This window comes from Suricata suricatta, chromosome 14 (assembly GCF_006229205.1).
Source record: "Suricata suricatta isolate VVHF042 chromosome 14, meerkat_22Aug2017_6uvM2_HiC, whole genome shotgun sequence".
NCBI lineage: Eukaryota > Metazoa > Chordata > Mammalia > Carnivora > Herpestidae > Suricata > Suricata suricatta.
In genome coordinates this window covers 26873392-26888377 of record NC_043713.1, presented here as the reverse complement: position 1 = coordinate 26888377, position 14986 = coordinate 26873392, and the positions used below count along the sequence as shown (strand labels likewise).

The following is a 14986-nucleotide window of genomic DNA, read 5'->3' as shown; positions in this document are numbered from 1 at the left end:
CCAGAAATCAAATGTAAATAGCCATATGGGGCGCCTGGGTGGCTCAGTCAGTTAAGCCTCCGACTTCAGCTCAGGTCAGATCTCACGTTCGTGGGTTCAAGCCCCACGTCAGGCTCTGTGCTGACCGCTAGCTCAGAGCCTGGAGCCTGCTTCCGGTTCTGTGTCTCCTTCTCTCTCTGCCCCTCCCCCTCTCATGCTCTGTCTCTCTCTGTCTCAAAAATAAAACATTTTTTAAAAAATTGTAAATAGCCATATGTATGGGGAATCCACACAGACCTGGAATTCCAAAGAGGCAACATGAAGCTTATGTGAGCTAAAGAAAGGGGCAGGGACCTGGGGCCACAAAGGGGAGACTACTCACTAGCAAGGTGAAAGATGTTTGGAAAAACAAGCCTCTTCTGTTACAGATGAGTTGCAGGTCTTTATTCTTAGGGCAGATGCTGAAATTTTTTAGATGAAGTGTCAGAAATGTCAGGATGCTTACAACTTACATTCAAATGGTTCCTCAGAAAAATAAAGCAAATGCATCAAAATATTAACAAGTGGCATATATTGACAAATAGTAAAAGAGCATTATTGCTTATATTACTCTCCCAACTTATCTTTAGGTCTGAGTATTTTCATAATTAAAAAGTCTACCTCTTGTGAAAGGCCAATTCTTCCATGAACTCTTTTCCAATTCTGTCAATATGTATAGATTTTTTTTTAATTCAAAAGGCACTTTGGTGGGGCACCTGGGTGGCTCAGTTGGTTAAGTGCCGGCTTCGGCTCAGGTGATGATCTCATGGTTCGTGGGTTCGAGCCCCACATTGGGCTCTGGGCTGACAGCTAGCTCCGAGCCTGGAGCCTGCTTCAGATTCTGTGTCTCCCTCTCTCTGACCCTCCCCTGCTCACACTGTCTCTGTCTCTCAAAAATAAATAAGACATAAAAAAAAATTTTTTTAAACAAAACAAAAGGCACTTTGGTCTGCATCTCATGTGTACTTCTATACAGTAATTGCTGAGCATTTACAAAGTCATTACCACAAATGTCTTTTGTCTTCCTCCCTCTCCTAGGGAAGTTACAGGTTCCTTCTAGGTCACTCATTTTGTATCCTTCAGTGCTCATCTCATAGGGAGTAATAATCAAATAGCTATCAAAGCGCTATTTTATTTGAGATCTGCCCATCAATATTCTTACAGAGTACAGGGCTGAGACATTAGAGGCCTTCTGCAGAGCTAGACTTTATAATCCTCAGATATTAAAATACATATCTGAAAGCTATAAAACCTCACATTTCAAAGGTCAAGTGCATTTCTCAGATGATAAGCTGTACAAAAACTCATTTTATGGCAGCATTTTGGCTGCCCCACAGCAGGGCCATTGAGTATTTAGGCACATCTGGTGAGAACAGACCCATGACTATGAGGTATCTCAACCTGCTGGTCTCTGAATGACTAATAAAAAAATTACATTTGTTATCTCAGAATTGGTTTCTCCCGTTTCGCGGTTGCAATAGACTGTGTTGGGCTCTAGCTCAGCAAAACGATCAGGGAGAGGCTTTACAGCTTTAGGGGAACTCTTGCCATCTTCCAGCATAATGTTCCCCCCCAACCATTACCTCTTTATTTTTAAAGTAATCTCTATACCCAATGTTGGGCTCGGATTTACCACCCTAAGATCGAGAGTCATATGCTCCAAGGATTGAGCCAACCAGGCGTCTCTTTTCTACAATCCTTAATCCAGATGTATAAATGGTTTAGCAAACTACTAGAGCCAGTGGGTAGTAGAAACTAAAATCCAGTGAACCGTGCATTAAACCTCTTCTCACAGGGTATATCTGCTTTTAGACATGATTTGTCCTACATTTATTAGACCAAGTAAACCAGATGTGCTTCAAAATATTCTAAGATTTGGGCCACCTGGGTGTCTCAGTCAGATTAGCATCCAATTCTTGATTTTGGCTCAAGTCTGGATCTCACAGCTCGGGAGACCGAGGCCTGTTGGGGCACAGAGCCCGCAAGGGATCCTTTCTCTGCCACACTCTCACTTGCTCAAAAATAACCATACGGTTTCAGCAGATCAAGTCATACGAGCAGCCTTTCTCTTTAACCCAAATCATCTGTTCATACTGTGATCATAGTTAAACAGAATGGTGATGTGTTATAGTAGCTGTGTGCACATACAAATTTCTTATCCATTGGGTGAAATCAACAAATCACACATACGATGTAAAAGTCAGGAAGTAGCACAATTGCAATATGGAGCTGACAAAATAACTGAATAGGAATAGGTGCCTTTGGGGGTACCTGGGTGGCTCAGTCAGTTAAGTGTCCAACTGTTTCAGCTATGGTCATGATTTTGCAGTTCCTGTGCTTGAGCCCCACATCAGACTCTGCACGGACAGCACGGGGCCTGTTTGGGATTCTCTCCCTGTCTCTCTCCAACTCATGCACTCTCTCTCAAAATAAACATTAAAAAAGAAGTATTAGTTGACTTTGGAAAGTAGGAAGAGGTTGGGAGTAGGCAAACAAGGGATTTCCTTTTCTCATGAACAGCTGTGTCTTGACTTTCTCATTCTTTAAATCATATACCTGTTAACAATTTAAAAGAGCCCAGAAAGACCCAGGCATGGGTGAAACTTCCATATAACACAGGGATCACAGCAGGTTACATGGAGGACTCATTTAATAGCTTCAAAATTAGATATGAATATGAAAAAATATTTTAAACTTTGAGAAAATCTCAAGCAGGCTCCATGCTCAGAGAAGCCCAATGTGGGGATCGACCCCACAACCCTGGTATCACCAGAGTCAGATGCTCAATCGACCAAGCCACCCAGGCGCTGTTAACTTTTTTTAATGTTTATTTATTATTTAGAGAGCATGGGGGAGGGGCAGAGAGCAAGGAGAATCCTAAGCGGTCTCCTTCCTGCCAGCACGGAGCCCCACACAGGGCTCAAACTCACCATGAGATCAGATCATGACCTGAGCCAAAATCAGGAGTTGGATACAACCGACAGAGCCACCCAGACAACTGTTTTAATTTTAAGTAAGCTCTATACCTAATACGGGGATTAAACTCACAACTCTGAGATCAAGTCATGCTCTACCAACTGTGCCAGCTAGATGCCCCGATGACAGTCAATCTTCTGTGTCAACTCAGCTAAGCTATGGTATCCAGTTTTGGGTCAAACTAGTCGAATTGCTGTGAAAGTATTTTCTAGACACAACTAACATTTAAAATACTTTGAATAAAGATTACTTTAAAAAAAAAAAAAGCGTACTTTCCATAACATGGATGGGTCTCATCCAGTTGGAAGGCCTTCAGACAACCTAAGGTCCACCAAGGAAGAAGGAATTCTGCTTCTAAACACAACCCTTCCCTGGGTCTCCAGCCTGTCCACCTGCCCTTTCAAACTTGCCAGCCCCTACAATCTCTCTATAAACATCCTACTTGTATTTCTTTGAAGAACTCTAATTAAGCCCTTAGTTAACAAATGTAAACCTTTAAAACTTAGTGAAATATACAATTATCTTTGTAAACGGTCAGGTAAAGATTTCTTAACTAAGACCAAAAATACTAACCATAAAAACCAACCAACTTAGGGGTGCTAGGGTGGCTCAGTCAGTTTAAGCATCCGGCTTCGGCTCAGGTCACCAGCTCACAGTTTGTGGGTTTGAGCCCTGTGTCGGGCTCTGTGCTGACAGCTCAGAGTCTGGAGCCTGCTTCAGATTTGGTGTCTCCCTCTCTCTCTGCCCCACCCCCATTCATGCTCTGTTTCTGTCTCAATAATAAATAAATATTTTTAAATTTTTTTTTAAGAACCTGACCAACTTGGTTATGATTATAAACTGCTGCCTATAAAAGATGTTAAAGCTAAGCAATGAGAAGATATTAACAAATGTTCCTAATTCTACTCATTAATACATTCTTTCTCAATCTTTGTCCCAATCTTTCAGATTTCACTGATTTTTTTCATTTCCTTGGGAATCTGAGTTGTCCTATCCTTTCTTGCCTACAGCACATCTCTTCACATAGGTCACTCTTCTTGGCAGAGACGCCAGTGAGGCTCCTTCAACAGTACCAATGTGAACCCTGCCACCTACCTATCGAGTTACCCGGTTTATGAATTCTTTAATCAATCACAAAGCACTCTAGAATCTTGCGAAGTGATCAGTCTTGAATGGTCTAGGCCTGCTAGTCTGAGTAACATTCAAGTAAAATGAGCTAAAGCAGGCTTACCAATTCTTCAAATTAATTAATTACATGATTTAAAAGAATCATTCAAACCACAGAAACCCACCAAGCAATATGGAACCTTTATTTTTAATGTAATTTCTGTACATCTGGAGGACAGTAATTCTTTTACAAATGGAACTGATTACTAGAATAAACAATGACAAAACCAAACTGGTAACTGATGTGAATCCACAGGAAGTTTAAGCTTCAAATCCAGCCAAGAAATTTGTCACAATCTCTTTCAGCTTTGCATCTGACTGTTCTGAGATCTTTCCATCAGTCCTATTGGGAAATGAAAAGCAGTTTATCAGTTCTATCTAAACAAAAATTCAATGACTAGCCACAAAATTCTAAAGATTTTTAACAAAACTTTGTATCTTAAAAATTATAAAAAAGAGGCCATCAACTGTGTTCATACCTGATATTGCCCAACAGAGCTTGGTGCTGGCTGATAACATGAGCCAAGAAAGCCTGCTCAAACTTTGTGATCTTGCTGGGCTCCAATTTATCAAGGTACCCTCTCACACCAGCATAAATAACAGCCACTTGTTCTTCAATAGCCATGGGAGCTGAAAAACAAAAGAATGCCAAATGAGTTGCTCAAATAAACAAATGCCATGTTAACAAAGTCAGAGAAACTTACCTTTTCTCCCAATGATTAACACGCCTTCTCTCTGTATCGCCTACTCTCACATTCTCTACGACAAACCCCACACTAATACGCTTTCCTACTTCTCTCCCCAGGAAAAACCTGTCCTTCCATCGCAAGCCTTCAGGTGTTACCTCGGAGCATGTCCTGTAAGCATGGTTTGTCATCTGGCAATATTTCTACTGTTTAAGATATAGACAGCTGCTGACGTTTCACAGCAAGGTAAACACATACTAACATTTTTTAAAAACGTTCATTTCTGAGAGGCAGAGTGTACATGGAAGAGGGAGGGAGAGAAAAAGGGGAGGGAGGGGGCATGGGGGGGGGAGAGGGAATCCGAAGCAGGCTCCAGGCTCCGAGCCTTCAGCACAGAGCCCAATGTGGGGCTCGAACTCATGAACCACTAGATCATGACCTGAGCCGAAGTCCGACACTCAACCGTTTGAGCCACCCAGGGCCCCCCATACTAACATTCTTTTAAATCTGCCCAACTGCATTCTCTCAAAGCCAAGGTGGAAAGGGGCAGAGGAAGGGATCTGATAGATTTTAACTCTCAAAAGTAGTAAGTATATTTAGTAAGTTCTCCCGGTTATTTACATAATGACAATAACTGTAATACAATAGGTATCAATCACATCCAAAACACTCCATCTCTAATGAAAGAAAACAGTATGTATTATAGCTCATGTGTGATATTCCCAGGCCCTAACACACAGTAGGAACCCCATGAAATGAAAAGAACAACTCACAATACTGTCCTTGCTTCAGCAACTCAGTCAATCGCACACCACGGCTCAAGAGTTGTTGGGTGGCAGCGTCAAGGTCAGAACCGAACTGGGCAAAAGCAGCAACCTCACGATACTGAGCCAACTCCAGCTTCATGGTACCTGCCACCTGAAATACAGAAACGGTTAAGTCATGAAATATAAAAATACTTAACTCATTGACAAAGAGCAAAAACATTTTGGTTTTAAACTGAAGACAACCCTTCTCTTTGACAAAGTGATGCAGATTACCTGCTTCATGGCCCTGGTTTGAGCAGCAGATCCAACACGAGACACGGACAAACCAACGTTAATGGCAGGGCGGATGCCTTTGTAGAACAATTCTGTTTCCAAGAAGATCTACAGAGAATACACATGCTAATGAGCTTAAAGAAATCAAGGACTTTCAGAGTTAAGTCAAAAAAGTGAAACCCAACATCTCCAAGGAAGAATGTTGTCTTCTCATGGTAAAGAGTCCCTCCAACCTTCCACAGCCCATATCAAACTGTATACTATTGGTAAGATTAAAAGCTGTGAGATGAGAAAAAAAAAAAAGATTACGAATTTATATTAAAATAACGCAGATAAAGTGATATGACCTCTGAGATTTGCTTCAAAAAATTATCTAGCAGGGAAATTAGTAGCGGCTATAAATGAAGCAAAAATGAGACCCACTATATCATAAATTGAAATGGGTGAGAGAGAGGTGGGGTTCATTATACCATTCTCCTTACCTTCCTATAATATTTGAAACTGTCCACAATAAAACGTAAAACGCATTAAACTTATAAACACCAGCCTCAACTCTGGATGCCTTGGAGTCATCCAAAGCTTTACACTTCTTTTACTCGTAAGATAATACCTGTCCGTCAGTGATGGAAATGACGTTTGTCGGAATGTAAGCAGACACGTCACCAGCCTGTGTCTCTATGACGGGCAGGGCGGTCAAGGAGCCACCGCCAAAAGAATCGTTCATTTTGGCTGCCCGCTCGAGCAGCCGCGAGTGCAGGTAGAACACATCGCCCGGGTAGGCCTCGCGGCCAGGGGGCCGGCGGAGCAGCAGAGACATCTGACGGTACGCAACGGCCTAGAGGGTAAAAAAGGGTCGTGAAGTGTAGTCATGAGAGGCCGAATCTGTCACCTTCCACTGCGGCGCAAACACACAGATTCTCAAACCATACATCCTCTGACCTGCTTGGATAAGTCGTCATAGATGATCAAAGCATGTTTGCCATTATCCCTAAAGTACTCTCCCATGGAACAGCCAGAGTAAGGAGCCAGGTACTGAAGGGGAGCAGCATCAGAAGCAGTAGCTGAAACCACGATGGTGTACTTCATGGCATCTGGGAAGAAAATAAATTTTAAGTTTTACTATGTTATCAACGTCTTGATTTTAGAGACTACTGCAGTAAGAATTAAGTGCTTCAGTAAGCAACCTACCCAAGCCAGATTAGCCAGAGCTTCTAATGGCATCTAAAGAAACTGACAAAAACCGTAAGATTTATCACTGTTTTACACTATTTTTTACTCGTTTTTGTTTTACTTATTGAATTAGACTAGTAGAAATTTCAATTCATTAGGGAGTAATTAAAACCAGTCTTCATTTAGTAAACGCTATCCTAAGATTAGCAACAACAGGACTCCCACAGAACAATAATGAGACAAAACAACTTCTTATAAGCAAACTCTACCTCCAACATAGAGCTCGAACGCACAACCCTGAAATCCACAGTCACACGTGCTACCAACTGAGCCAGCCAGGTGCCCCAGGACTAAAGTTCTTTAATACCTGCATCTGTAAGCCTCTTCACCAACTGGGCAACAGTGGACCTCTTCTGACCAATAGCAACATAGATACAGTATAGCTTCTTCTTTTCATCAGTTCCATCATTGAAACGTTTCTGGTTAATGATTGTGTCAATAGCAATTGATGTTTTGCTTTAAAAGAGAAAATAAACGTGAATCTTAGTAAATGCTTCAAAGGTTTTAACTTCAAATTTCAATACCACTGCTAATCCTTATCACATTCCATTCTCCTCATTATATACAAAGCATTTATTTACCATTCCAAGCCTGAAAAGTCATCTTTTCCACAAGCATATTTTAGTTTGAACTTTTAACAAGCTTTACCCAGTCTGACGGTCACCAATAATCAGCTCACGCTGACCACGACCAATTGGCACCAAGCTATCCACAGCCTTAATGCCGGTCTGCATTGGCTCACGCACAGAAATTCGAGGAATGATTCCAGGGGCTTTCAGGCCAACTCGCCTACGGGTCTTGGAACCAATTGGACCCTGGTAAAAAATAAAAAGAAGCCCCCAGAACAATTAGTTTTGATGTCTGTTAGAGGCTACAACCACATCTAATAAATGTTAAACATACCTTTCCATCGATGGCATTACCAAGGGCATCTACAACACGGCCCAACAGCTCCTCACCAACTGGAACATCCACAATGGCTCCTGTTCTCTTCACAATATCTCCTTCTTTAATTAGTTTATCATTTCCAAACACGACAACACCAACATTGTCAGGTTCTAAGTTCAGAGACATACCCTACAGAAAATACACAAACACCCATGAAATTTTAGTACTTGTTCCCCATAGATCAACACTACACATTATGAAAATACCTAATTAAAAAAAAAAGTAGTCTTGTCCTTTAGATCTGGTTTACTAAGTATTTTTCCAACAACCTTCTTTGGTCAAGACTACGTTATGATAAGCCTAACAGGCTACTTTGTCACATCCTCAAAGCCCTAGAAGAAGCAAAAAATCTGAACAGGTTAAGTCTATTTCATTGCATTTCTTTTGTCTATGGCTTTGAACTGGGTGATCAGTATGAAATAAAATGATCAACTGGAAATCTGAAGACACAATTGATTTACATCTTTTTATCTGTGAGAAGCTCCATCCACAATTTAAAGAAATATCTACTGAGAACTCATTACACTAGTAGACAGTGAAATTAAAAGCTACTCAAACAAGAACAAACTGCCATCTTCTAACACTGATGGGTCATCACTCATCATTACAACCGTATTTCAAAATGTTAAGATTTTTAGGTCCCTGATCTAAGGAACCTAAAGAAAAAATGTTATTCCAGGAACAGAGTCTGGTCAGTAATGGAAGCTTTGTAGAAGTACCGAGAACAAATACAGAGGAATATCATGAAACACCACTGGAGATACAAAATCTTTCATCTAAATCTTAGATATTCAATACAATAGTCATGAACCACACATGACTATTTAAAATTTGAATTAACACCATCTTACCAAAGTCAGAATAACGTACTTCTCTAATTAACACATCTCTACACATCACCTACTCTGTGAGAAACTCCACATTTTACACAGTCAACAGCCTCACATATAGAATAGTTACTATACTTAAAACAGCAAAGACAGGGGTGCTTGGGTGGCTCAGTTGGTTAAGCGTCCAACTTCGGCTCAGCTCATGATTTCAGTTTGTTGGTTTGAGACCCGTGTAGGACTCTGTGCTGACAGCTCTGAGCCTGGAGCCTGCTTCGGATTCTGTGTCTCCCTCTCTCTCTCTCTGGCCCTCCCCTACTTGTGCTCTGTCTCTCTGTCTCTCAAAAATAAATAAATGTAAAAAAAATAAAATTAAACAAAGACACCGAGTATTTCCATCACTGCAGAAAGTTGTATTAGGCAGTACTAGACTAAACTCTTAGATCTTAAAAGCTGAACAGACGGAGTTCATTAATTTCGCCTCACCTTTCAAAACTATGTCATATATGTACACCGAAGATAAGGGAGGTTAAATTTTTAGCCAAGGCCTAACACCAGACACTAGCGAGAGGACCAAGACTGTCTTTTCCCGTGTGCTGAGTGGGTAATTCACTCCCGTGGCCCACCCAGATAACATACTCTGCTTTCCTCAGAAAACAACAAGGTTCAACCTAGTAGAAAGAAGATTCTATCATCAGAGAGTTTCTGATAACTAAACCATTACTTTACCTCAACAATACGTCTACTCTTACTAGAAATACAAACTGAACGACTTTCAACTTTCCACCAGAAATGAATTTTACGATAATGACGCAAACACTGATTTGAGTCTCAAAACAAGTTGAGATTTAAAGTTAAAAAACAAAAAACACTGGCAATCTCTGAATTACCAAATGAACAACTCAGAGACCAATCCTAAAACACCAAAATCTCACTTTATAATTTACCTTTAAACCCGAAGAAAATTCTACCATTTCTTCTGCCTGAACATTTCTCAGGCCATGTACACGAGCAATACCATCACCAATGCTTAGGACACGCCCGGTCTCTTCAAGGTCGACAGAGGTGTCAGCTCCAAGAATGCGCTCCTCGAGGATAGAGGACACTTCGGCAGTGCCTATTGAGGACATTGCAAAAACAGCCTGGGCTCAAGATCGTAAACCCACCTCCCCAACAGTGTAAGAACTATCGTTTTGTAAACACAATAATCAAATTCTAAAATGCAGTATAATAATATATTTGGCTCTATTCAAAAAACCTTGGTATCTACTATTACTATAAAAACAAATCCAAGTGATTAAGAATTTGTATCTATGTTGAAACCATACTTTTTGGCTAACTCTATAGAAGTTTAAACACGCAATCTATTTTTAAAAGCAACTGTTAATGAAGTATAAGTATCTTTCTTTTCAAAAACATGCAATGGCACACTGAGGATGGGGTGGAGGTAAAGAGTGAAGAGGGAGTTTGTGTGTTCCAGTTTTTACTTCTCTGTGCTGTTGGAATTATTTCCATTTGATGTATAACTAGTATAATACATACTTGTATATCATTCAAGTTGTGAATAAAAAGATGACACATCGTCACATTTGGTTATCTATTTTACAAGGAACATACCAATGCCTATGAAAAAAGAACATGCAAATACTATTCATCTTAGCCATGTGAGAGACTTATGGATTATTTTTAATGTTTATTTATTTTTGAGAGAGAGACACAAGCTGGGAAGGGACAGAGAGGGAGACACAGAATCCAAAGCAGGCTTCAGGCTCTGAGCTGTCAGCACAGAGCCGGACACGGGGTCAAACTGAGGAACTGTGAGATCAAGAACGCTTAAGCAACTGAGCCACCCAGATGCCCTTATGGATTCACTTATTCAATCTTTAGTTCAAAAGCTCCAATCACACAGCTCCAAAAGAATTCCCTAACCTACAGCATCTTCCTATGCTCCCCTCCTTACTTCTCTATCCTTTTGCAATGTGTAAATTTATAGACTGCCGCATATAGATTAGCAGCTATCACTGCCTTTTACAAAGGTAAAAACTGCTTACTTTTTTCTAGGAGAGGAAAATGAAATCTTTCATAGTTCAGAAAGGAAGCCCAGCATCAGATATGCATACTTTCCATTTCCACCCAAGGGATATTATATCAGGAGGATAAAAAAAAAAGCTATAGAAGAGCCTGCATGGCTGTTAGTTGGGTGTTGGACTCTTGATTTCAGCTCAGGTCATGATCCCAGGGCTGTGGGACTGAGAAGTGCATCAGGCTCCACACTGAGCGTGGGGCCTGCTTAATATTCTCTCTCTGCTCCTCTCCCTTTCTCGCACACACACTCTCTCTAAAAATATTTTTTAGGGACGCCTGAGTGACTCAGTCCGTTAAGCCTCCGACTGCGGCTCAGGTCATGATCTCATGGTTCATGAGTTCGAGCCCAGCATCAGGCTCTGCACTGACAGCTCAGAGCCTGAAGTCTGCTTCGGATTCTGCCTCTCCCTCTCTCTCTGCCCCTCCCCCATTCAGGTTCTGTCTCTCAAAAAAATAAATAAAACACAGTAAAAAAAATTTTTTTTAATATTTTTTAAATAAGTGAAGAAAGGAATAAAGAAAAAGAGCTGTAATAACATGATAAAAGAAATATTTCACTAGAATAAGAAAACCTACTAAGATAGGGCTAAATGGCACATTATGGACTAAGAATCCAAGATGTGTGGTAACTAAATTTGAAAGAAAGAATTATCAAATGAAAATTTAAAACCAACAGTTATGTAACCTATGCAACTTATTTTTTGCTTACTGACAAGGCAGTAACTGTGGTGTAGGCACACTTAGAAATCCTGACTTACCAGTCTTCTGAAGACGAGTGTTAGAAGCATGGAGGTTCCTTGCAGCAATGAAGGATGATCCCAAAGCATTTTTGGAGACCTAGCACATAAACATTTTAAAAAATAAGATTTTTTAAAAAGCCTTTATAAAACTGGCATGCTTAAACAAATGTGGGCTTACTCTGATCAAGTTATCAGTGAAAAGATTATCAAAATATTTTGCTTACAATTGAAAGACTATTAATCACATACCAAAGTAGCTTTTGATATGAGAAGTTTTATTATGCAGTTCCTGACAACGCTGTAAGTACGCTATAAAAAGCAAATTTTAAAAATGCAGTCTAGGTGCACCTTGCTGGCTCAGTTGGTAGAGCATGTGATTCTTAATCTCAGGGTAGTGAATTCAAGTCCCAAATTGGCCATGGAACCTACTTTAAAAAAATAATAATGGTCTATTTTTTAAAAACGTTTCTAAATCATCTTTTCCTTTAAAAGCACCAGTTACTATTATTTCATCTTTAGATATATTTCAGTTGAATTGTGAAAATTCTCAGTAAGATAAACTCCTAATAGGGGCAAATATCAATAACATATCCTATTTTACTTAAAAATAAGAAAAGGCAAACAAAACTTGAGTTGTAAATGTTAGCGTCTGATTAGAAATGAAGTATGGCTGTTGACTCTTTTTTTTCCTGCCTTGGACAAAGCCTATAGCACTCTGGACCCCCTTCTTCTCCTTCAAGTTGTAATCCCCTAATTTTGGTCACTGTCAATTCTAATTCTACTCCTTTCTATAGGCCAGATGAAATACGTTAAAAATGCACTGACAATAAAATAGGCTTATTTCACCTTTGAAACTGAGATTATGTCTAACATGGAAAAAATATGTAAGCCTTAACTTCAAGGGCGATAAGTAATGCAGGGAGGGCACTGACCTTCACAGACATTTTCTAACCTACGTTCTCTTACTTGGGTTCTCAATCAGTATCTAACGATCCCTCAAGGAGGAAATCTTAAAACATGTCTAAGTACCACAACACAAAGCAAAATCTTTCTGCCTGAGGCAATTTAGGTTTCGCTGCTGTCACGGCATCTGCCACATGAAATGCACATTTGGGGCTGTGTTTCGCCATTTCAGTATTCAGCACTAAGAGCTCGCCTACTGTAGTGTTCAGAAAAGCACCTTCATTTACTGCTTTCCCCTGAACCGACCTCCGGGCAGAGGTGAAATGCCGGGGCCTGCTGACCTTCATACAATGTCAGGCTTCCTTAGACCGCTTCAACGAGACCTAGCTAGCAACAGTGCTCTGACCTTCAGCGGCGCAGACCCGGAGAATCAGCGGGGACAAACCTCGCCGTTTCAGAGGCATCGGAGAGCAGGCGCTCCAGCATTGACCTTCACGCGAGGCCTCTCTTGGGTAGAACTCGACTAAGTCGGGACCCTCCCCGAAGCCCCATCTCTGGCCAGCATCGAGGTCAGCACCTCCCCCGCACGGCTCTGCACCGTCCCGCACGGATGGCCAGCAGCAAGGCCGCTGCGCCGCCTCCCAGCCCAGCCCGAGCAGCCAACGGTGCAAGATGGCGGCGCCCGGCAGCCCCTCACCCTCCTTGCAGAAAGAGCTCTCGAGACAGCACACCATCAGCCACCCGCCGGGCCACATCCCTCTCGCCGGTTGCCCGCACTCACCAGCCCGGCCCGCCTAGGGAGGGCGCGGGCCACGGCCGCAGCGACGCGCACAGACAGCATCTTTACAGCTTTCTTTAGTGTGGTTCCTCTGCAGCCGCAGCCTCCGGACTGACTGGGACAAAATGGCTGAGCGGCGAGGAAGGTCAAGGCAGCCGGGCCACCTGACCCGGAAGTACCGCCCCTCACGTTCACCTCCGGACGCCAATCTGCCTTTTGGAGGAGGATTGGGGGTGGAGTTACTTTTTTAAAACATTGTTTTTAGATTTTAACTTAAAAATGAGTGATTAGACCTTTGCCAGCTCCGGTCCAGGCATTCGCCACATATTTATTTTGGCGAACTGAGTCGACCTTATGGTTGCCCCTGGCGACCGTGTAGGTAGCGGAACCTGCTATGATGCGGCTGTCAGGCCCTGTCCCCACAGGGAGACGGTGTTGGAGTCACGCTGTACCTGGGCGGCTGGTTTGAAGGAGACTGAAGGTTGATGATGTGGGGTCTCAGACTACAGCTGTTAAAGCCTTGGTGCTGTAGCAACGGTAAACAATCATCAGCCTGGGCCTGCTGAGCTCCTTAATGCGAAGATCGCTGGCCCCACCCCTAGACCGTCTTAAAGTCGAAGATTTGGAGGAATTTGTATTTTTGAAAGGCACCAGCACCATTCCAGGTGATCCAGTACGCACTCAAGTTGGAAAATTGCAGATCTTTGAGATTCTATCTAAATGCATTCTATATATTAGAACAATTTTTTTAAGGTAACAAACACAAGGAATTCGCACAGAATGGTCCCCAATTCTACCAAGAGTGGTCCAGAATCAGACATCTCACCCCAGACTGGACTAGGATTCAAGATTTCCTCTACCAGCAACTAGTTTCATGACAACAGGGACTATCCTTTTAAATTTGGGGAAAAACGGAATTGATGAAGAAAAAACCTTTTCTATACCTACACATTAGTATTGGGGCAGGGACGCCTGAGGTCTCTGTCGGTTAAGCATCTGACTTTGGCTCAGGTCATGAACTAATAGTTTGTGAGTTCTAATTCAGTGTCAGGTTCCATGCTGACCGAGCCTGGAGCCTGCTTCAGATTTGTGTATCCCTCTTTCTCTGCCCCTCCCAGCTGGTGCTCTGTCTCTCTCTCTTTCTCTCAAACACTAAATATGTATTATATATATAAAGATGGGGACAGAACTGGGGCACCTGGGATGCCCTGTCACTTAAGTGGCTCAGTCGGTCGAGTGTCTGACTTTGGCTCAGGTAATAATCTTATGGTTGGTGAAATCCAGCTCCGTGCTGACAGCCGGGAGCTTCCTTGGGATTCTCTCCCTCTCTCTGCCCCTCCCCGCTGCTAGAGCTTATTTGAGCTTTCACTCTCTCTTTTTCAAAATAAATAAATATTTAAAAAAATATATGGGTCAGAACTAGCCCCACACATACACACAAAGAATTTTTATTGAGATTTTCATGACATGGACAGAATTGGGGGTGTAGATAATGGATATTTTGTAATAGTAAAACTATTAATATCACCTTCACTTGTAAGTGTTCTACGAAGCATCTTTCAGCTTCATTCACCAGATCCTGGTTTAA

The 14986-nt window shown here is 41.8% G+C and overlaps 1 protein-coding gene across 1 annotated transcript; it reads right to left on the bottom strand.

Moving 5' to 3' along the window:
- Nucleotides 1–4281: 4281 nt before the first annotated feature.
- On the bottom strand, nucleotides 4282–13536 carry ATP5F1A (ATP synthase F1 subunit alpha). Its single transcript, XM_029922514.1, has 12 exons — nucleotides 13402–13536; nucleotides 11736–11814; nucleotides 9840–10009; nucleotides 8021–8194; nucleotides 7766–7932; nucleotides 7425–7573; nucleotides 6827–6978; nucleotides 6498–6722; nucleotides 5888–5995; nucleotides 5621–5765; nucleotides 4641–4791; nucleotides 4282–4504 (listed from the first exon to the last, which is right to left on the bottom strand). Exons 1-12 carry the CDS (start codon nucleotides 13459–13461, stop codon nucleotides 4423–4425), a joined length of 1662 nt encoding a protein of 553 aa, XP_029778374.1. The 5' UTR covers nucleotides 13462–13536; the 3' UTR covers nucleotides 4282–4422.
- Between the last annotated feature and the right edge of the window lie 1450 nt (nucleotides 13537–14986).